The 24,226-nt window shown below is 38.1% G+C and overlaps 1 protein-coding gene across 12 annotated transcripts in view; it reads left to right on the top strand.

The window, feature by feature from the left end:
- The window catches only part of INPP4B (inositol polyphosphate-4-phosphatase type II B), a 725,833-nt gene that overhangs the window by 506,236 nt on the left and 195,371 nt on the right, over positions 1-24,226 (top strand). For all 12 annotated transcript variants that reach the window (XM_004263595.3, XM_049709522.1, XM_033402505.2 and 9 more), the window contains 2 exons: positions 5,271-5,382; positions 15,712-15,784. In XM_004263595.3, the coding sequence (XP_004263643.1) occupies positions 5,271-5,382; positions 15,712-15,784 (185 nt within the window). The remainder of the gene's footprint in view (positions 1-5,270; positions 5,383-15,711; positions 15,785-24,226) is intronic.

The following is a 24,226-nucleotide window of genomic DNA, read 5'->3' as shown; positions in this document are numbered from 1 at the left end:
TGAGATAGTTATTTATTACTGCAGCCTGTTCTTACTGCCATATAAATTGCTAGGAAAGTGTACGAAGACCTCTTTTGTTTCTTAGTTCAGTCAAATTTGTATCCTTGTGAAAGCGCCAAGTTGCAGTGCCATAATGGCAGTAAAATATATACGTATACAGTGGATACTATAAGGAAAACTAGCCCTTGTATTTGACTGTAAGTGTTAAAGTTACTTTCTAGGTTTGGCATGCATTTTGTTTGCTTCATTTGTTTTGGGGAGAGGTTGGAGGGGAAGGTGGGGAGTGAGGAGAAGAGGCTAGGATGTGCCCAAGATTTTCCCCAAGGCTGTATCAGCCCATGATAGCCTATGATGCCTATGATGAGATCAACTGATGGATTCCAACCATGTCAGAGCACGAAGCTTGAGTGCTAATATGATAACTGTCAAAGACCAATTCTTTGCTTTGCAGTAACAGAAACTGAAATCCAGGGAACTGAAGCAATATGTTGTTGATCACATAGCTAGTGAGCAGCTGAGCTGGATGGAGTATTGGTTTTTTGATTCCTAGCCTAGAAGTCTCTTCAATATATCTCCCATGCAGAGAGGATGAATTTCTATTAGATAAAAGTTAGTGCAATTTTGGTGATGAATAATGGTTAAGCAATTAGTAGTAGCCTCCTGAACTTGATGGGTGATTAATTGAAAGCATCATTAATCACTTAAGAATGATTTTTTCTAAATTTTTTTGAAATCACCTTTGAAACAGCGTTTGGAAACATGAAATAGGTATTTCAGTTGTGACTGTCCTGATTGAAGAGAAGTGTTGAATATCCATGCTCTGTGGGTTGTCAGTTGTTACAGAATAAATAGGAAACAGCTTCTACATTTCACATTGCAGTTCACTGACAGGATGACCCATGATTTTGGGTGTCTTGTGTTTAGTTCTTAAGTTTATAACCTGAATTCCCCATTCTGTCTCCCACAAATCTCAGGGGAAGAAGCATGATTTAGGGTACTCAGAGATTCTTATCCAAAATGGTTTGTGAAAAAAAAAAAAAGGTTTTAGAATCTCTCTAGTGTCCCTATATCTAATGTGACACAGAGGCACAGTGAGCAAGTGCTTTTAGAAAGGATAGCACTGATAGACCTGCTCAACGTAGGGTTCCCACGAACGTTCAATTTGTAAAAAACAAACACAATATCTGTGAAGCTCCAAAAAAGCAAAGCACAATAAAATAAAGCACAATAAAACAAGATATGCCTGTATTTAAAAAGCAACCAGAAGCTTTTTTAAAGGGAATAAATAAAGCTAGAGTTCGGAAGCTTACTCCCATACTCCCATGGTGCATTGCTTCTTCATCTACCTTTGGCACTTTGAAAGGTTCACTTTGTATTGTAACTGGTTATAAACTTATGTGCTTTGCACTTCTAGGAATGTAAGCTTTATAACATCATCTGTCATTACTAAGTCTTTGTACCTCTAATGAGCACTTAATCACTCTTGAAATGCATGCGTCCTGAAATCCTATAATCTTTTACTATAGTCTTAGATGCCCATTTTAGTAAAATTTCTAAAGAGAATTGAATGAAATATAATACATTAATGACAATAGCAATTCTGTTGATACTGCTACTACTACTACTACTGGGATGAAGCGGGGGTAGGAAGAAGCACTTATTTTGTGTAAGTCATTGTGCTGAGAACTTGACATAAATCGTGTCACAATGTAATCCTTAAAACAAAATTATCATCTCCATTTTACAAAGTTTCACATGGTTAAGTGTCCTGTCCAAGGTCATGAAGCTAGCAGATAACTCAAACTCCTGAGTTCACACTTTTAACTGTTATTGCATGTGTTGGTTTATTACCCAGTCCTGGGAGAGGGTGTGATAAATCTATCCTCTCATTCAAATCATTATGACATTATTTGCTTTAGTCAATGAAAAAATTTGAAACATTAAACCTAAGCTTTGTATACCTAGAAATTAAGCTCAGTTTGCTCCAGCAAAAATTTTAAACAATGCCTATGAGAAAAAAAAAGGTGTCTTTAATTGTTATGGAGTATCGGTTTGGGGGAAAAAGAAGTCTGCAAATTTCTAGAAAAACCTGTGAGTAGAACCAGGGCTTTTATTAAAATATCTGTTTCACTATCGGGTACTAAAGAATTGTACAGAGGTATGTCAAGTCATGATTTATGACAAGTTATTATGTCATTTTCAAGTAGGAAAATGGTATAATTAATTGTTAAAATCATCCCAGAATTGAAGCTAATGTAGTTTTTTACAAAATCATAGATTATACTGTCATCTGTATACACATCTTCTTTGTAATGAATGCTTAAGTTTTCTGTTAATTTAAAATAATTGAGTCAATATTATGATTTACACTGACTTAAAAATCACCAAGAAGCATTTTATTTTATATTTTAGTAAGAACCTTAATATACTATTTAAGTAAACCACTTGTATTTTTCTATGTACATAATCCTTATTTTATTACATTATGACATTAGCTATGTATATGTCACCAGAGTTTTTCTATTTCGGTTTTCTTAAAATCATAACTCAAAAGATGTGTTTAAATTTGTACTTTATATATTTTGAGAAAAATCTTCCTATGATCTGGTAACAATAGGGTTTCCTTTTCGCCTAACTTATTGTTTTAATTAGCATTTTAGTAAACTACTTATACTAATTTTCCTATTCCTGTTTTCTGACACCTCCAGTAATAAAATAGTGACATTTTGAAGTAATTGGTTGAAAGACACCGTTCGTATTCAGATTAAAGTTAAACACAAATTTAAAAAATGAAGCAACTGACAAAGGATTAATCTCCAAAATTTACAAGCAGCTCATGCAGCTCAATATCAAAAAAACAAACAACCCAATCCAAAAATGGGCAGAAGACCTAAATAGACATTTCTCCAAAGAAGATACACAGATTGCCAACAAACACATGAAAGGATGCTCAACATCACTAATCATTAGAGAAATGCAAATCAAAACTACAATGAGGTATCACCTCACACCAGTCAGAATGGCCATCATCAAAATATCTACAAACAATAATTGCTGGAGAGGGTGTGGAGAAAAGGGAACCCTCTTGCACTGTTGGTGGGGATGTAAATTGGTACAGCCACTATGGAGAACAGTATGGAGCTTCCTTAAAAATCTAAAAATAGAACTACCATACGACCCAGCAATCCCACTACTGGGCATATACTCTGAGAAAACCATAATTCATAAAGAGTTATGTACCCAAATGTTCATTGCAGCTCTATTTACAATAGTCAGGACATGGAAGCAACCTAAGTGTCCATCCACAGATGGATGGATAAAGAAGATGTGGCACATATATATGGTGGAATATTACGCAGCAATAAAAAGAAATGAAATTGAGTTATTTGTAGTGAGGTGGATGGACCAACAGTCTGTCATACAGAATGAAGTTAAGTCAGAAAGAGAAAAACAAATACCGTATGCTAACACATATATATGGAATCTAAAAAAAAAAAAGAAAAAAATTGTGTATAAAGAACTTAGGGGCAGGACAGGAATAAAGACGCAGGCGTGGAGAATGAACTTGAGGATATGGGGAAGGGGAAGGGGAAGCTGGGACGAAGTGAGAGAGTGGCATGGACTTATATACACTACCAAATGTAAAATAGATAGCTAGTGGGAAGCAGCCGCATAGCACAGGGAGATCAGCTCAGTGCTTTGCGACCACCTAGAGGGGTAGGATAGGGAGCATGGGAGGGAGGGAGACGCAAGAGGGAGGGTATATGGGGATATATGTATATGTATTGCTGATTCACTTTGTTATACAGCAGAAACTAACACACCATTGTAAAGCAATTATACTCCAATAAAGATGTTAAAAAAAACAAAGTTGGGGAAGGGCCGGTGGATGGATGAAACAAGAAAGGCAGAATGCTGGGAATTGTTGAAGGTGGGTGGTGATGGGTATGTGGAGGTTCACTGTACTCACCTCTACTTTGATGTGTGTTTGGAAACTTCCATAATAAAAAATTTTTTTTCAGAAAGAATATAAAATGACTAAATAAAGAAAATAAAGTGTCGCTTGGTCAATTAGGCTTAGATATAGGTTACAGCAACACCCCATACCAATGGGTGACTTGCTACCTATCTTAAAAAAAGGTGCAAGGGAAGAATATCATTATGTATTTCAGTGTTCCCATGACATGATGCCAACATTTATTCTGTATATTTTCTTGCCCAGAAAAGAAAATTTGAGAATGTTAAAGGATGGTGTTGGTTAATTTTTTTTTTTTTTTTTTTTTTTTTCCGGTATGCGGGCCTCTCACTGTTGCGGCCTCTCCCGCTGTGGAGCACAGGCTCCGGACGCACAGGCTCAGCGGCCATGGCTCACGGGCCCAGCTGCTCTGCGGCATGTGGGATCCTCCCGGACCGGGGCACGAACCCACGTCCCCTGCATCAGCAGGCGGACTCTCAACCACTGTGCCACCAGGGAAGCCTGGTGGTTGTTAATTTTATTTTAGGTTTTCATTATTATTGTCAGCCATAAAGTTTGTATGTTGATGACAGTGATGATGAGGAAAATCTTAATAATAGAATTTCATCATCATTGAGTTGAGAAGAGTTGTTCAATGACCAACAGACTTAAAGAAGATAAAAACCTGGGTTTCTGGCTTTGCCAGTTTGTTTCCATGGATGAGTCTTCCTATCTTCATGAATCTCAGTTTCTTTACCCGAAAAAGTAATGGGTCATCCTCAGTGATCTCAGTGGTTAATTTCTGTCTTCATGTACTGTGATTTTCTGATGTTTGCTGGGAGAGAATCTTCTTTACCTGGTCTCTGAGAAAGAAAAATGAAAAGGCACAAAATCAGATGTTATAGCCGATGGCCGGGTCATAGAGGAATATAGGGTTATCTGTACTCTCTTCTGTTTTATTCAGCTGTAGTTTCTGTAATCGATGAGCACAATATCCCATGCGATTGGTATAGAGGAGCCATGGCTGATGCCGTTGTAGTGACAAGGGGTTACCAAACAGGGCACGGATCCATGATCTTGGCGGCCACTCCTGAGAGCTGTGAGATGGTTTAACCTTCATGAGGTAGCTTCGTGCACTTACGACACCAATTCGTGATTCTAGTAACAGGTTTCAATGTATTTTAAGCAGATTTGTTTATTACAAGCAACGCAAGTAAAGAGCGGTGTTAGTGGTTTTCAGAAACAAACATGTTTGGACATACTTTCAGGGAAGAGATGATTCTCACCTTTCCGCTTCCTTTATTTTTGATTGCAGAACTTCAGATGGTGGCAAGGTTGTTGGCACCATACAAGTCAGTGTCGTGAAGATGGGGGAGATTGAGGATGGGGAAGCCGACCACATCACGACAGATGTGCAGGGACAAAAGGTAGGGTCCCAGTCAGCTCACTGCACAGATTAAATTAGAAACGATCAGCTTTGCCAGCTGCCTGGATCGCCACTACCTCTGTGGGGTATGAAATCTCATTATTCCAAAGCTAAATGAGAAATCAGCTTTGGAATGGGAGTACCGTAAGTGTGTCTCATCCTCGTAACCCGACAGCCTATTTGCATGGAACTGTGCAAAGCCATGCACCATTCAAAACACCATTCTCTTTGTAGCTGGCTCCCATGTGGACACAACCTCTTCTCAGTTCGAAAAAAAGTATTGATCACTGTTGCATCCTGCCATAATTAACCCTATGTGAGATGCACAGAAGATTCTGGAAGGCCTATTGCCAAAAGTAACCACTTCTCCGCTCTCGAAATTCTCTTTGGAAAGAGATGCAGTTGGAATTTGGATTTCGTTTTTATGTGAAGGAGGACAGATTTAACAACTTTGTGCCTTGTGAAATTGCAGAGAGAGAAGCAGGAAGTAGTAAACGGTGGAGGGGGAGCTCTGCTTGAGGAGCGATGCCAGCTGGGAGCGAAGCAGCTTCCTTGAAGGCCAGGATAAAAACCCCAGTATTATCAATATCCAGGGCTTTTACTTGTTTTCTGCTTTCTTTTCTTTAAGAGAGAGACTTGATATAAGTATTAGTCTAAAGTCCTGTCTTAGGAATGTGATTGCCTGTTTTACTGAGACGCAGGGGACAGATTTACGAACTGCTAATAGTTTTTTTTTTTTTTCCCCCAGGGAAATGAATTTGTTTGTGTACTAGAATGCCTACCTTTTCATAAATGAGCATTTTTTTAATGACAAGGTCTATTGTGACCTATTTTCTGGCTTAGTGTTGCTTATCTGGGAGCATATTTTAATTTCTGGTACATCTACATGGGAGACGGTGCAGTGCTTATCTAACACTTAACAAATCATTAACTTTACCAAAATAAATAAAATCTAAACTGCCTTTCAAAAAAATATTGTTCTTGCCCAGCATAGGCTAGGGTCTTACCACATCCCCAAGCCTCATTCTTCTCTGTTCCCTACTATCCCTCAGAATAAAATCCAGGTCACGAACACATTCCAGTGAGGACCAATGTCTGAATCAGGTTGCTTGCAAATGTCAGGGCCATGGTGATGTCATGCAGCAGAGCGTTTTAGGATGTGTGTATTTAAGATTCTTGCCTTGTGGATGGCTCTGTCCTTCAACCCTTGTTAGCTCTGGAGTTCTACGTAAGACTCCTATTAGTCACCACCACGTGGATGCTTATACTACAAAGATTAAGGAGGGAGGATCTGTAAGCTAAGAAGGTGGGAAGGGTGTGGGAGACGGGGACAGAATGAACTAAGCGCATGCGCTAGGAGACCAGGAGCTAAAACACTTCCCATCTCAAAGCAGGCCTGCTTTCCCTGTTCCCAATCTATTACCAGCCACCTCTATTTTTCTCAAAGCTGGCTCACCCTTGACTCCTTTACAACTTTGCTATTATGGGGTAGCACAAATTGAATCATATTCTTTTCATAAATGGAGAACTTGACACCCAGGAATATGCCCCACCAAAGTCATACATAATGTTTCTGACTTAGTAATGTGAACTTAAAAATAAAGACTTAACTGAGCCGTTCTAGAAATAGGAGGTGGTAGTGTCAGCAAGTACCTTGTAGGAGTCATAAGTGTACTAAAATGGTAAACCCTTAAAGCAGTGTTGGTTTTAGCTCTGTCCTATCTGGATTCTTAGTAAACCTTGACCTCTTGTGAAGTGTTTCATAGAGCTACTTATAAACCCTACTGGCAATCCCTAGGAATAGTCATGAAGGACATGTAATAAGGTCCACTATGCATGGTATTTCGCAGAGTTATGTGGAAATAACTTTATCTTGGTGTTTTTCAAAGCGTGGTCAGAATCATCAGAGGTGTTTGTTAGAAATTCAAATGTGGGGACCCTTTTGCAGATCTGCTAAATCAGAATCTCTATGAAGTGTATTAACACAATCTGTTACTAATAGTGATTTAAGTCCTGAAGTTAGTCAATGGCTGAAGTATATGAAAAGACAAAGTAACTGAAATGGAGTTTATCCCTAAAACAACATCCCTCTCACTGGTTTGTGTGAATGGGGGAGAAAGAAATGGAACTACTCTTAAAACCATAGTCATGTATTGAGTGACACAGGCTATCTCTCATTTATAAGGAGCAGCTAAAAGGTTCATACCTATGTTTATCAGCTTGGGCTGTCATAATAAAATACCATAGACTTAAACAATGGAAATTTATTTTCTCACAGTTCTGAAAGGCTACGAAGTCCCAGATCATGGTGTCAGATGATTCAGTTCCTGGTGACTGCTCTCTTCCTGGCTTCCAGATTTCTTGCTGTGTCCTCACAAGGCTTTTCCTTGGCACAGATGCACAGAGAGAGAGAGGGAGAGAGAGAGTGAACTCTGGTGTCTTCTCCTCTTCTTGTAAAGGACACCAGCCCTAGCATTAGGGTCCTACTCTTATGACCTCATTTAACCTTAATTACCTCCGTAAACATCTTATCTCCAAATACAGTTACGTGGGACATTGGGACTTCAACATATGATTCTGAGGAACACAATTCAGTTCATAACAATACCCCGATATAAAATATTACATTTTAATCTTGACTCTTACATTACCTCCAGAGCATGGAATAAAATATAAATGAGGGCTTCCCTGGTGGCACAGCGGTTGAGAATCTGCCTGCTAATGCAGGGGACACGGGTTCGAGCCCTGGTCTGGGAAGATCCCACATGCCGCGGAGCAGCTAGGCCCGTGAGCCACAACTACTGAGCCTGCGCGTCTGGAGCCTGTGCTCTGCAACAAGAGAGGCCACGACAGTGAGAGGCCCGCGCACCGCGATGAAGAGTGGCCCCCGCTTGCCACAGCTAGAGAAAACCCTCGCACAGAAACGAAGACCCAACACAGCCAAAGAAAATAAATAAATAAAAATAAATTAAAAGAAGCTTCAACATTAAAAAAAAATGACAAAGGAAAAAACATTTTAAAAAAATATAAATGAAAATCCAAACTCTTTCCTCTCACATACATTTACTTACTTGTTTCCTAAAACCATATTATTATGTACTTTTTATCAAGGGAAACTTGTACAGAGGGTCATTCACCATATTATACTGGTTCAAACTTCTATTTCATACGTACATACATAGAAATAGAACACAGCGTGTTAAAATCACGTAGCAGTAGAAAGAAAAATTCACAAAAGGCCTACAAACATCATCCTTTTACAAAGCTAACATATTAGGTGAAATATCACATTAGGTATACCAAGCTTTTTGTTTTTAATTTTGGGGTCATCTTTGACTCCTTTCTGCCTCTCATACCTACAGTCAGTATGTCAGCAAATCCTGTTGATTTTGACTTCTGAATAAATCTAGAACCCAGCAACTCGTGAGCCCTTCACTATAAACAACATTGTCTATCACCTAGATTTTTGCAGTGGTCTCTTAAACGTCTCCCTGACTCCCTCCATCCTCTTTCCCTGACCTCCCCCGCCACCATCATAGTCCGTTATCAGCACAGCACTTAGTACAATGTAATGCGGACGTTGTCATTCCTCCAATGGCCTCTCATCTTCCTGAAAGTATAAACCCAAATTCTCACTTAAAGTCCTCTAAGTGTTGGCCCCCTTCATGTCCTTCACCTCCTCCTCTACTCCTCATTTTTATTCATTTCAGTCCAGTCACATTATCTTCTTTGCTGCGCCTTGAACAGTCCAGGTATATTTCCAAATTGGGTCCTTAAACTTTGTTATTCAATCTGCCTGTGAAGCATTTTTCCCAGTAACTGTGCTTCACTCCCTCACTTCCTCTGATCTTTCTACAAAATCACTTTCTCACCAAAGGCTTCGCTGCCACCATATCTAAAACTGCAATGCCTACCGAAAACTCTGTCTCTCTTCTCTGCATTATTTTTGTCCTTAGTACTTATACTGTCCAACATTATATATCTTTTTAGTTTATCTCATATATTGTTTATTTCCCTCATTAGAATTAAACTTCTTGAGGGCAAGATATTTGTCTATTTTGTCCTCTCTTTTACCCTCAGCTCCCAGAACAGAGCCTGACACGAAAAAAATGAATGAGTGAATAAATGAAGTCAATTTCACTTTGAAGCAATTAAATCCAAAATTGTCTCCTAGAAGGGAAAACATTTGGCTACCTATAGCACTGTACAAACTGACCGGTCAATAAATAAAGCATGTAATAAGGATGTAGTGAAGAGTGTAGGATTATGAAGGAAAGAAGAAGAAATTAAATTTTAAAAAACCTTTGAAATAAGTAGTCAAGAAAAAATGCTACTGAGGAAAGGAGAACCAGGAAACAAAATCATCAAGTGAGGTGACAGATGAGAAAACTCATGTAAGTAAAAGCCAACAGGATCAACTGAGAGAGCCCAGTTCACCACTTTGCCTGCCCCAGAGATGCCTGGGCTTCTTGTTAGGGCAGGAGGGTTAACAATCCTCTGGTGAGGCTGGTTAAACCCAGCTCCTGCCTTGTCTTCCCCTTTTGTCTAATGTCTATATTATATTTGAACGTTGCAGAGTACTAATGATCAAAGTGGTAGTGATTTCTTCAAAAAGAAGGAAAATGCCTTACTTATTTATGACCATGGCAAAAATGGTATAAGTGGAGTAATAATGTCTCCCTTTGACTATGAAGCTAACCCAGCTAGTCTTTTGATGACCTGCTGCCCTTAGGTTATTTTGACCCCATACTTAGAAGAGGTGTTTTAAGTGGACTTTCATCAGACTTAATCAGGGAAAAACTAGAGTCCTTGTGTAGCTAAGGACCTGTCTCAAAAGGTTTCCTCCCTTTATCTACCCTAAATATAAAAGTTGAAAATTATATAACAGGCCCTACTTATCTTTATAGAATATTAAAAGGCATATAATATGCATCATTCATTCATCAAACAATACTACATTTTATGTTCTAGGCATTGGACTAGTTTCTGCGTATTCAGCAATGAACCAAATAGACACGGATGCCACCTTCTGGGAAAGTAACAGTAAAAAAGAAAGTAATATACTGTTGATCAGATGGTGCTGTGTTCTATAGGAAAAATACGACAGAGTGCAAGGACTAGGGAGTGCTGGGCTGTGGCCTTCTTAAACTGGATGGTCAAGGATAGATTCACTGGTAATGTGATATTTGAGCTGAAACATGCAAGAAAGAAGGGAACAAGATGTGTATATCTGAAAGGAATAGGAATTGTAGACAGAGTGAAGAGCAAGAGCAAAGGTCTTGAGGAGACAAGATGCTTGTGGTGTTGAAGGAGCAGCAAGGAGGCCAGTGTGGTTGGAACTGAGGGGTCAAAGAGCAGAATGGTAGGAGTTGAGGACAGAGGTTCATGGGGCAGGGAAGACCAACCCCCATGAAGGTGTTAGACTCTGGGCTATGTGTAAAGACAGTTGAGGAGCTGTGAGTATAGGTATGAAATCTGATTCATGTTTAAGAGGACTGTTCCAGCTGCTGTGTTGACTAGGGCCTGAAAGGAGGCAAGGACAGAAGAATGGAGTCTGATTATTGTGAAGATTCAGGGAAGAAGTGCAGATGAGCTGGATCAGGGTGTGACTGATGTAGAAAGTGAGACGTGGCCAGACTCCAGGGGGAAAGGCTACCAAAAAAAAGAATTACCATTTTCTCAGAAACAAATGGACATTTCTCCAAAGGAGACATACAGATGGCCAACAAACACATGAAAAGATACTCAATCACTAACCATTAGAGACATGCAAATCAAAACCACAATGAGGTATCACCTCACACCTGTCAGAATGGCCATCATCAAAAAATCTAGAAACAATAAATGCTGGAGAGAGTGTGGAGAAAAGGGAACACTCTTGCACTGCTGGTTGGTGGGAATGTGAATTGGTACAGCCACTATGGAGAACAGTATGGAGGTTCCTTAAAAAACTACAAATAGAACTACCATATGACCCAGCAATCCCACGACTGGGCATATACCCTGAGAAAACCATAATTCAAAAAGAGTCATGTACCACAATGTTCATTGCAGCTCTATTTAAAATAGCCAGAACGTGGAAGCAACCTAAGTGTTCTTTGACCGATGAATGGATAAAGAAGATGTGGCACATATATACAATGGAGTATTACTCAGCCATAAAAAGAAACGAAATTGAGCTATTTGTAATGAGCTGGATGGACCTAGAGTCTGTCATACAGAGTGAAGTAAGTCAGAAAGAGAAAAACAAATACCATATGCTAACGGACATATATGGAATCTAAAAAAACGATACTGATGAATCTAGTGGCAGGGCAGGAATAAAGATGCAGACATAGAGAATGGACTTGAGGACACAGAAGGGGAAGGGGAAGCTGGGATGAAGTGATAGAGTAGCATCGACATATATACACTACCAAATGTAAAATAGATAGCTAGTGGGAAGCAGCCGCATAGCACAGGGAGATCAGCTCTATACTTTTTGACCACCTGGAGGGGTGGGATAGGGAGGGTGGGAGGGAGGCTCAAGAGGGAGGGGATATGGGGATATATGTATATGTATAGCTGGTTCACTTTGTTGTGCAGCAGAAACTAACACAATATTGTAAAGCAGTTATACTCCAATGAAGATATATATATATATATATATATATATATATATATATATATATATATATATATATATATATATATAAAACAACACTGAGAGTAGCAGTTGGATGAAGACAGGAGATTTTGAGATGTTATATTTGACATTCCTCTTAGACATCCAAGTATGGATATATCTAAGCAGTTGGAGCTTCAAGTCAGAATTCAGGTGAGATGTCCAAGCTAGAATTATATATTTGTAAGTCATCAAATGATATTTGGATGGTACTTAAACCATGAGACTGAATGAGATCACAAAAGCATAGCAATTCTCATATTTTACACTCTTCAAATTATTTATGTGGACTTTATCTATTGATGTTTACTGTATTAGAGATTTTGCTTATTTGGATTATATCCATAGACATTTATCATATTAGAAACTCAAACAAGAAATGTTTAAAACAGAAGAGTACATAAGCACACATACCATTAACTGTCAAATGATTGTGTCATATAGCTTCTAGAAAATTCTCCCGTATGCTTGTAAGAGAGAGGGGAACAGACAGGAATTCCCTGGCGGTCCAGTGGTTAGGACTCTACACTTTCACTTCCAAGGGCCTGGGTTCAATCCCTGGTCGGGGACCTAAGATCCCCCAAGCCACGCGCCGCCCCCGCCCCGAAAGAAAAAGAGAAGGAAACAGACAAATAATATTGTAGTATTAATATGAAAATAAAGTTGTCTTCGCCCTGTGCTAGATGCTACAAAGGGTGCAAAGGCAAAAGTTATCAGGGACTTCCAGGAGACTCCAGACCAAACTTTGAAAAGTGTGATTGATGGAATAAATCAACAGATGTGAAAGTACTTGGCCATGAAGTGTCTTGATGGATTCATACAGAGCTTTATGATTATTGTTCATACAATATTGCTAATTTTCTAGCTCAGTGCATGGCAAATTGATATGTTAGCTGAGAGTCAAAATCATTTAGCTCCAAGAATTTTACATATCATATGTTTCGTCTGCTTGGCCACACTTACCATCAAATAACACTTTTTAAACTATTAATCAAAATCAATAGGCTTATGGCGCTACATCTGGTACCAAAAGCACGTGATGTTTGTTATTCCTGCTCAGAATCGCAAATGTAAAGTTATTACATTGAGAGCGCACACCATGTAAGTGTGTAATGCTGCAAATATCCACCATAATAATAGCAATGAACAGTAGAAATAGTGGAACCTTCTTAAGCACAGATTCCACATCATTTCCATCCTTGCATTCTCTGTAGCAACCAGCACAGTGCAAAAAGATTCTAAGGTCAATGTAAAAAAACATAAAAAAAATAAAATAAAAATGGCCTAAGGAAATAAGAAATAAGGTTCTTGGCTTTGAAAACTTTCAATCAAAATAAATAGAGACAGAAAAGGTACACTCAGGAAACAATTGAAAAAAATAATTGCTGAGTCCAAATATGAAAATATTAATTAATTTAGTAAATATTTATTGGATTTTTCTGTGTATGTTCCATGGATTTAAATCTTGAGAGCATTCTGACTAGTAGAGTTGTAAAATACAAAGTAAGAATATTAGTTTAAAATTGTCCTAAATATCAGCCTTCCAGTGTGAATGGAAGACATGAATATATAAAAGTCGTATGTCTGTATTCATTTGGTGGAATAAAACGGGCCTTTTGTTAGGAAACAGAAAGTTATCTTTGATTTCAAAGAGGCAGGGTTGCCTCCATAAAGGGAAGCAGTTTCTCAGGGTAATACCTGATCTGTGTGAATTATGGACTTCTTCACTAAAAAAGTTTAGTCTAAACCATTCCTATAAGTGATACTGTAGATGATGATCTTTTGGAAAGGAAGATGACTTAGAGCTGTATACCAAGTTATTATGTGGAAGGATGTCAGGGACAAAGCATGAAAGGATTTGAGGCCCAGTCTGAGAATATTGGGTTTGATTGGACAGTAAATAACCATTATATACTTTCTAGAACAGAACATTGATATGATGAACATAATGTTTACAAAAGATTACTTTAACAGCCCTATGTAGCCTGAAAGAAGTCGACAAAACTTTGCAAATAGGAGAAATAAAGAATTTTAAGTATGTCCAAGCATCCTTGCACATTGCTGTAGTGATTTGGGAAGTACATCTCCAAAATAGCTGTGGATTAAAAGAAGGGATCACCTCTGACTTTTGGTTGGTCGGGAAAATGATTTAGAGAACATAAAATTTTAAGAGTTGTTTGCAGTTATTCATTTTTTCAGTAAACTAGGATCTCAATATAAGCACTAAAGAAAGTATGAAAGCACATTTTTCTCCATCAAGAAATTTCCTGAGTAATGTGATGAATGTTATGATAGAGGAATGAGTAGTGGGCTTTAAGAATACAGAAAGTAACATTTAAATCAATGTTTTAAGCCATTTGTCTTCCTTCTAAAAATGCTTCAGGGACATAATACATTCTATCATGAACAGTGACCTCGGTGGTGGTGAATCTCAAGGAGGGGGGCACTCCCCAGAGGAGGAACGGAGGTGGATCACAGATAGTTAGAACAGTTGGGAAATAGCCCAGGCAATTCTGATACATCCTACTAGGGAGGGCAGTCTGAGCCCTTGGAGTCTCTTGACAACACCATGCTTGCTACAGAAGGATGGCTGTTTCCCTTAGAACTCTTCACCGAGAGAACTTTCTGGGGTTTTGTCTGTTTGTTTTGTTTTTGTTTGCATTTATTTGTTTATGTCTGATATATTTGCTCTAAAAATTTACTTTCCTCCTTCTCCCAGCCCTCCTTTTTCTTCTCTGGGGCGGGCGGGGGGGCGGTTGCTAGAGATTAAAGGAAAGTCATCTAAAGAAATAATTACTGGTCTCTGTCTTTGTGAATATAGGTTTCTTATCAGCCTCTCTGGAGCCAAAAAAGTTTTGCTTCCTCTGTTAGTTACAGTTTCATAGGAGGTTGAAGCAGAGTCCCATGCTTAGGGATGGCTTATCTGAGATAGTATCTCCCACCCATGGTTCACTCGTTAGGAACATGGCAACGTGCTCTCTGTGTCTCTCTTCTCTCCTTCTGTCCAGAGAAGTGTTGGTTCTGTAAAGGATCATGAGCTGAATCTAATTATCATGGATTAATAGATCTGTGATCTCTGGATCCACTTATTTATAAATTGCTTATTCATAAATCAGACATCAGCTTATTTATAAAGTATCCTTATACTTTATAAGCAAGTGTTTGCATCGTTTTGCCAGAAACAAACATCTCTTTTTGCCTTATGAAATTAGATGCTGTAACATATTTTATTTTTTATTTAAAGTTGCCTTTACTTAAAAGCCAGAAGATAATTTGCTTTTTATTGATCGAAAATCAACCCGGGCAACAGAAATACAAAGCCATTCAGCTTGTCATAGGTGATTTGCTATAGGAGGAACCTATCTTTAGCATGCGGATAATCCGTTTCCACAAAGAAAGTACAAACTTTGTTTCCTAAGTAGTCTTTAACTGGAACTGAAATGTAGTCTATAATTGTACAATATAATCATATTATATATAAATGGAAGTAAGTAATCACAAGTTAAACAAGGTTCATTGTAAAGATAAAGCTAAAAATAGTTTTACAACAATGTTTGTTCAGAACGTTTTGGAACCGTGTGCATGGCCTCATGTTTTGCAAATAAAAAAAGAATCTCATTTCTTATTTGATCATTTTCAAATATGTTTTCTTTTATTCCTTCTTAGTGTGCACTGGTATGTGAATGTACAGCCCCAGAAACTGTGAGCAGAAAAGATAACCTACCTTTTTTGAACGCAGGTATGTACCTCCCTTTTGGAAACTTACATTCATTTCATATGAACATACATTTTACTTTTCTGTGAACTCAATACTGAATCTGAGCAGCATTCTTACAGAACCATTGTAGACACTTATTAAATATTGGTAATCTTGGGAGTGGAGTCAGCAGAGTGGTGTTAGACTTGACAAGTCTGTAAGAAAGAGATATAATATATATAAATACATGTATATAGCTTGGCTATATGGCAAAACAAATTCCTTTCAGCTTTGGATTTTGTATCATCTGAAATGAGATATTAGAAGAGGGAGTATTAGAAATGTCAAGCTCTTAATTAGTTTGAGTTTTAGTTTATTACTTTTAATGAAGTTGTTAAAACAGTATGTATATGGATTCAGTAGGAAAAATTCATATACACATTTGTACATTCCTGAGTGTGTGTGTACACATATGTGTGTGTGTGTGTGTGTGTGTGTGTGTGTAGTGTTACTTATAGTAATATATTTGAATTTCAACAAGGAACTAAACAATGTGATAAATGATGACTTTGAGACATCTGGTAAAATTACAAAATATGTGATAATATGTATCTATAAATTATGGAACTGATTTTTGAATGATAACATAAATTATGTTACCAGTAGTGGTGATAATGGCAAATAAGTGGCAGGCGAGATGCCACTCATATGCCTTGCCTTACCTTGCTTTCTGATGTGTGCTATGAAGAAGGCAGTATTATTATCTCCATTTTACAGGTGAGGAAATTGCTCAAGGTCACTACCTAGTGAATAGCAGGTCCAGAATTTAAATCCAGTTTTAATCCCAAGGCCTTTGCTCTTAATTACCAGGTCATGCTATTACTAAAAAGCCATTAATTAAAAAGTTGGTGTAACAATAGAATAAACCTTAATATTTTTCTAGCCTTCTATGTTGTACATTTCAACAGTGACATGGATAGCATGATAATCAGATTAATGAGTGATACAAACTTCAAAGGCTTACTAATACATAACCCCTAAACTATTAGCAATTTTCCCCTGCAGGAAGCCACTAATAATCAGGGATGGAGAAAGACAGGCAACCTTTTGACTCAAAGAACTCAAAATAAAATATAGCAATAAAACACCCATTAAAGGTACTTATTAGAATGAAGGATTAAACCAAAGAAAAGCAGCTGCTTCTCAACCTATGACCAAGTGACGTGTTTTTTAAAAATTTTTATTAAGGATGTAATGCCAGGAGGGACATGCATTAAACAGTGAAGGGGCTACCTGGACGGCTAGACCAGCCATGTACCATAAAGTACTTGATCAGTTATCCGTGTGGATAAAATAACTAATGTAACCTCAAAGGTCTTCCTCACATATATTTTTTTCACCTGAAAGTTGACCAAACCTTTATTCCTTTATTTCAATATACCCAGATAATCTATTTAATTTACCAGATGTCAATTTTGAGAAATAAAATTGAATGTGGGAGATACTACATTCATGTTAAATGCAGTTTGAGTGAATCAAATTATCATCAGAATCATCTACACTGTAATTATAAGACACTTTTTAAGTGATTCACTCATGTGAACCTTGTAATTTTTTTATGCCCACAAAGAGAAATGCCATTTTAAAAAACTGATTGGTTTAATATAAATTTCAAAGAGAAAGAGAAAAATGGCTCCCGGAGTAAGAAAATATATCACCTAAGGAAGAAGAGACAAAGGGAACGTAGTGAAAAGTAAATCTGCACCTCCTAATTCTTGTGCCATAAAATCTGCAAGGCATGAGTCTTTGAAGCGTACTAACTCTTCCAAATTACTAGGGTACAATTCCTAAGATATGAACCGTAATATGACAAAAAGTGATATGGAAGTAATGGAAGCAGCTGCACTCTGCAATTTAAATATACTCAGTGGAGTGAAAGATGATTGATTACTGCTTTTCCCTTTTCCTGGAGGTGACAGTTTTGGTGGTGATTCTCCACTTAGGTCTGATGATATTTCTCAATGTCCCTAGTCCAGGCAATCCGGAAGTGCCTGGAATATATTTGCCACCAGTATTTTCTATGAGCCTTCTTATATCAGTGAAAGACAAGGCTAAATGACAGTCAAATGTTATAAAAGCTAGATTTTTTAAAAAAAGTTATTTTAAAGTACAACTAAGTGCTCTATATGAAATGTTTCTGTTCCAAATCTAAGTGTGTTGTGCACATATAGCATATGTAGCTAGACTATGCGCCTATGACTTTGGTTTGTGTGTACCTTGGTCTTTTTTTCTATTTATTTGTCTAAACTCAGCAACCTTGGAATTAATCCACTATATTCCCCTCTGGTAGTTTTTCAAAATCTTCAGGTGAAGGGAGTTATTGACATTCTTCTCAAGTCTCTGTATTCATGTATTATGTGGCACTTGCCAGTCTCAAGTGAGTGATGAAGTTCTTCCTGAGTCAGTGCAAAAGGATGTCATAGCTCATAGCTGGTCCTCACTATTCTATTTATATCTCTAGAGGTTTAATGCATGAGTTGGGAAATTCACTTATCTATTGTGAGACTACAAAGAAAAAGCTCTTCCCCCTCAGACCTCACCTTTTTCATGCCCTGTTTGCCTCTCAAGTTGAATGTGTATGTTGGGAGCCTGGGGAGTTGAGGGCAGGAGGAGAAAGAGATGAGAAAAAGGAGAGGGGGCAGAATTTACAATTCCTTAAAAAAGGTATATAAGTACCTTAGTTATAGGAGAAAACAAATTCCTTTCAGCTGTTGGCTTTTATATTCTTTGAAACAGGAAACGCACTAGAAGGTACAGTATTAGAATTGTGAGGTTCTCATTTTGCTTAATTTTTTAATTCTGTAGTTCATCAAATAAAGTTGTTAAAATAACAGATTTACCCATTTAATTATTTGTTTATTCATTTAAGCAAATGGTAGTGAAAGCACTTAGCACTGTTTGTTGTTGAGGTATTGTTTGGGGGATGGGGGTAGGGGAAGTTATTTTTGAACAGAGGGAAGTGTAGACAGCAGAGTCTCTTATCTGGTCACGGAGTTGGGTGTCCTACTAAGTCTCATCAACTGAGGTGCCTTGCCTACAGCAGAACAAGAACAAATGTGCTCTGGTGGTCTTAATATCAGAGCACTGGACAGACTCTTCTGAAGAACTGGTGTCACAGCCTAAATTTGCTAACCAGCAGTGTGACCCTGCCAGACAAGTCAGCCTCTTTGGACATCAATTCTTTTGCAATGAGCAAATTGACCTGGACAGTCTTTGATTTCCTTTTTGGCTCTCAATGTCTGAAGTCTGTAGAGCATAGTTTAGCTTTTGCTATGTCTTCCTTCGTTTTAGAAATACTTCATGAAAGTATTCATTTTCATCAGTCTCACGTGGAGTCACATATCTATTCTTTGTCACTTACAGTTGTCTTTCTCAGGAGTTATTTATTTTTAATAAGCCTGACCACAGATGAGCTTTTTAAACATTTTTGTCAAGGAGACAATTCTCTCTAGATTTCCTGAATCTACCAATTTTCCTTGTAAAAGTATAATGCTACAGAATACTTCAGTCCATGGACTTTGATATTATTATGCCCAATCTGAGGAGCCAATGGGCCCTGTCACCAAGTTTCCTATTATCTTCACATTTCAAGTGAGTTTCCCCCTGTCAGCAAGCATTCGATCTGATACAGCATCTTTCTTGGTTGAATTCCATACTGCTTGAGTCATGAAATTATCCTTGATAGTTTTTAAAGACGACTTTCATGCTTTACATTAAAGTGTGTGTGTCCATTGCCCTCACAGAGGGTGTATCTGACAACGATGATTTCCATGACTGTGTAAGTTAGAATCTAAGCCACAATGTGGGGACTACTCTGCTTTCTGCCCTAAACACAGGCAATTTCCCTCCTGTTTGGAGAATTTATTGGTGTTTTTCTTCTTGCCTCACAGATAAATCGCAATTTTTCTCGAAATAGTCCACTATATCTTTGATTCTTTTTCCCCCAATAGGATTAAGCCATCTACTACTATTGCCATACGGAAGATGCCTAATTGTGTGCTATTTAAGAAGAAACGTTGCTTATTTATTTCTGTGTCTCCAGGGCCAGAATACAATAGGCACTCAGTAAATATTTGTCAAATGACTAATAATGGGTATATCTTATCGTTTGAATTGACGCTTCAGGTAACAGAAAACTGCACTGTTATTCTTCTCTCCGTGAGAAAGATGTTCAAATTGAATCATTTAGGTTTGAAATGAAAGAATTTATTACTCTCCCTAAAAATTACTATGAAATTCTCATTTTAAGTTTTTTCCTGCCTCCTATGGCGCCGTAGACTTTAACTGCCTTTCACAATACCACACAGTTGAAATGAATATTGGGTGACATTCTCCTCACTACCACCTCATGTAAAGCAAGGCATGACAGAATATTTTAGCAGATATTCTGAGAGACATTGAAAAATAGTTCCCTCTATATTCATTTTGAGTCCTGAGGAATTCCAGCCAAAAAACAAATCCCATTTTCCCCGTTTTTTCTTTTCATTCAACTACCTTGTCAAATCTTAGATCATATCAATTTATGCTAACAAAGCTATCTCTGTTGTGTTTTCTCCATACTAGTTTAAATAGATTTTGCCCTTGTATTTATAACTCCATGATGTGTAAAATATGGGACCATCTTGGCTTATAACATTGGCCCTTTATCCTTTGTACTTACTTACTCACCAGATTTCTTTGCCCTTTGCTGTTATAACAAATCCAATGGAGTCCATTGTCTACTGAAAAAACAAACAAACACACACACACAACCTAAAAGTCGAGAGTTATGTTTTATTTGGCGGATATTCTTAGGACTTCAAGCCCCCGGAGGTAGGACTCTCAGATCACTCTGAGGAACTGCTCCAAAGAGGCGAGGCCGGAGCCAAGATATATAGGAGTTTTTGCAACAAAGAGCAGGTAGTCGGAACATCAACAGATTATTGGTAATTAGAGAAAACCAGACATCTCAAGCTAATGAAATTAGCACTTTTCTATGTATGGGAAGATGCAAAGTCTGGGCTCGTTGAGATCGTTCCTTTGATGTGCATCTCAGCTATCTGGGGCCAGTATCCTGCATTTTCTTATCCTGAGTCTCCTCAGGGTGTGCCAGCAGGGTGGCTATAGCAGTTGACAGCTAGATGGCAGGAATTCTTTGCTTCCATCCCAAGTTCCCTCGGGGTTCTCCATCTGGGAGGCTGTAATGTGATGACTGGATGGCTACAACATCTTTTGTTTACTAATATGGAAGGTGGCATTCTCAGTTCACACCATTAACCTTGCTCTTTTGGAATTTTCATGTTTTCATTACCGTGTATTAACATATTTATGGTGTTAAGTAGCTTCAATGGAAGAGTGAATTTCACTGCCTAGTAATCAAAGAAATCATCTCTTAGACACCTTTAAATACTTCAGCTGTCTTCCTGTTGTAAGTTTATTACCCCCTCCACTGCCCATCTTAGGTAAACTAGAAGAAAAGTAAAGGCAAAAGGCAAGAAGAGGATATAGTCAAAAGGTTAACATTTTGTGGACAAATGTGAGCAGGGCTTTCTCTCGGCTGTGGTTTTCCTTCTTTTATTCTGATGCCTGTGCTCTCTCTTGAAGAGAGGTTTTTAGTTATGTCCTTCCCTCTTGCATTTTCCCCTCTCAATTTACACAGTTGTCAGGGCCCTAACTCTTCACCTATTAGGGAAAGTAATGATGAGAAACATCTGAGGTGTAAGGTTTAAGCTCATTTCTGTGGAATGTTTGCATATACTGGGCACTGTGCTAGGTACAGGAGATAACATGAGGACAAAGAAAACTGTACAGTCATGGCCTTCACAAGTTTACATTCTAATGGGGGACACAGAGCAGTAAACAGACAATTATAGCACAACTGATAAGAACCATGATAGAGATGGGGATGGGGAGTACAAAAGAGAAACAACTGTAGGGAGGGAGCAGAGGGAAGTCAAGAAGGGCTTCCTGGAGGAGGTGCTTGCTGAGCTGAGTTTATAGGATGATTATGTGTAGCCAGGAAAAAGGAGCGTTCCTTTGAGGTGCAGGGAATACCTTGAACAGAGGCAAATTGGCAAGAAACAACTTGAGTTCCATGAACCGCAGGTCATTCCAGGCTGCTCAGCATGAAATATGAACCAGAAAAGGACACTTTTGTAGATCTGTCCTTTACTTTAATGACTGAATTAGAATGAACAGGGAAAATCATTCAAACTAGAGTGAATGAAGCAGATCTCTTTTCTGACCACCCAAAACCAAAGCTCCAAATTCTACACATTGAACTCGCCAGTTTTCACCAGTTGGAGACTAAATCCCCACAGATATTATCTTTATGTTTTATTCTGCATCTGTAATAGTTTTTCTTGTTCTTGGCCTTTAATTGAAGATGGAAGGCCAAGAGCTTGTGGGTTTGGCTAGACTAGGGAACAGCACTTTGTCTGACTCAGCTTATATACTATTTCTATTCTTATTTGTTGTTCCTTTAAAAACAGCACAAACAATAACATAATTTAGATTTTATAACACAACTAAAGAAAAGTAATTTAAAATTCTGGGGGAATTTAGTTTTTAATAGTTCGTTTCATCTTTATTATTTTAAAAGAGATCTTTCTTTGCTGTGTTTTCTGAGCTCCTGTCATGCTTTCTTACTTTCTCTTTTCTAAGCCTTGCTTAGGATAGTCTTTTAGTGATTTCTATTTAGGATTTTTAGTTCTCATCTAATCTTAAAAAGAGCCAATCTACATTTAAGATGTATGTATCTAAATCTAAGGTATTTTCAACTACAAATGCGAGAATGTCATTATCTAATTGGCTTACACAGACTTATCTTTACTAAGCGTAATGTAGCATTTGGAGAATGGGCAGTGCATGTACATTCGGCTGAATGATGAAACTATTAAACAACTGCATAATTAAAAGCTATAGAATGAATAGATTCTCTACAAGAATCTACAGTACATTAAAATAATGATTTTGTAAAGCTTGAAGCCAATGAAGTCAGATTCCATTTAAATACGTGACATATACCACCTCCTGAAAGCAAGAAATTGCATGAAGATAATCACAGATGAGCTTATTCTGGAGAACTGTGTTAAAGACAATCTTCATTGTCTGGCATTCTGATGATCCCCTCAACCCTGAATCCATATTTCCAAAACTCCTTGTCTAATCCACTGATGTCCCCAACACAGACACAGAAAAGAGAAGATCATCCCTACGATATCACTCTGGTTTATCTTTTCTGCCCCAGGTTGCTTGAACAGCCATCCTTGTTTAATGTGTTGTCTATGTTTTGGCTTTGTTGAACATTTCCTTGGCATCTTTACCTTGATAGTTCAGAACTGGAGCACTTGGCTTTCACAATTGCTGGAAAAGCAGGTGGTGTGCTACCGTATTAAAAAGACCTTTTACAGTGTCTGGAATAAATGATATGGAAATTTGAGTTGTGTTGCAATTTTAGGAGAAAAAAAATCTGTCGTTTACTTTCTGTCCCTGTGTTCACCTTAGAGGGTGGATCTCAGTGGGAATGTATTCATATCTGGACCATCTTAGAACTTTATCCTTATTAAGTCATAATTAAGACTGTGGTGGTGTCCAAAATCTCTTCACTACTTTTCCCTTGGTAGAATCTGTCACGTGATATTTTTAGCAATTGTTTTGGCAAAAGCAGTGAAAAAAAATGAAGATAATACACACAGGGCTCTCTTTAAAAAGAACTTATAATAGATAAGTTAGATAGTTGTTTTTGCTGAGTTGAGCCTATTGTATGGTCAGAAATACATCTCCTACATGAAGAAATACTTGACATCAGTGGAAAGCCAGAGCTGAAAGTGATGGGCTCATTTACACAGCTGGAGTGTGTGTGCAGAATTGTTGAAACTATATCTCTGCTATAGGGGAGAAGCATTTATAAAATGACAAAAGCGGGCTTCCCTGGTGGCGCAGTGGTTGAGAATCTGCCTGCTAATGCAGGGGACACGGCTTCGAGCCCTGGTCTGGGAGGATCCCACATGCTGTGGAGCAACTAGGCCCGTGAGCCACAACTACTGAGCCTGCGCATCTGGAGCCTGTGCTCTGCAACAAGAGAGGCCGCGATAGTGAGAGGCCCGCGCACCGTGATGAAGAGTGGCCCCCGCTTGCCACAGCTAGAGATAGCCCTCGCACAGAAATGAAGACCCAACACAGCAAAAATAAATAAATTTTTAAAAAATGACAAAAGCGTTCATCATTTATGGCCCACTGTTCAATATTTGATACATGAATACCTTGCCTTTCTTTTATATGAGGATGGCAGAAATCTCCTCACTATGAACCCAGCAAAATTTTGAGTTGAGAACATCTTATCTGGTCTGTTTGTAGCCGTTGGAACAAACTTCATGGTAATTAAAAGTCAGGCCATATATATATTTTTAATTTTCTAAGTCATATTCCATTATATGGCATTTT

This window comes from Orcinus orca, chromosome 4 (genome assembly GCF_937001465.1).
Source record: "Orcinus orca chromosome 4, mOrcOrc1.1, whole genome shotgun sequence".
In the NCBI taxonomy this organism is placed as follows: Eukaryota; Metazoa; Chordata; class Mammalia; order Artiodactyla; family Delphinidae; genus Orcinus; species Orcinus orca.
Note: the sequence above shows the minus strand (reverse complement) of the source record. Positions and strands in the feature narration are given on the sequence as shown.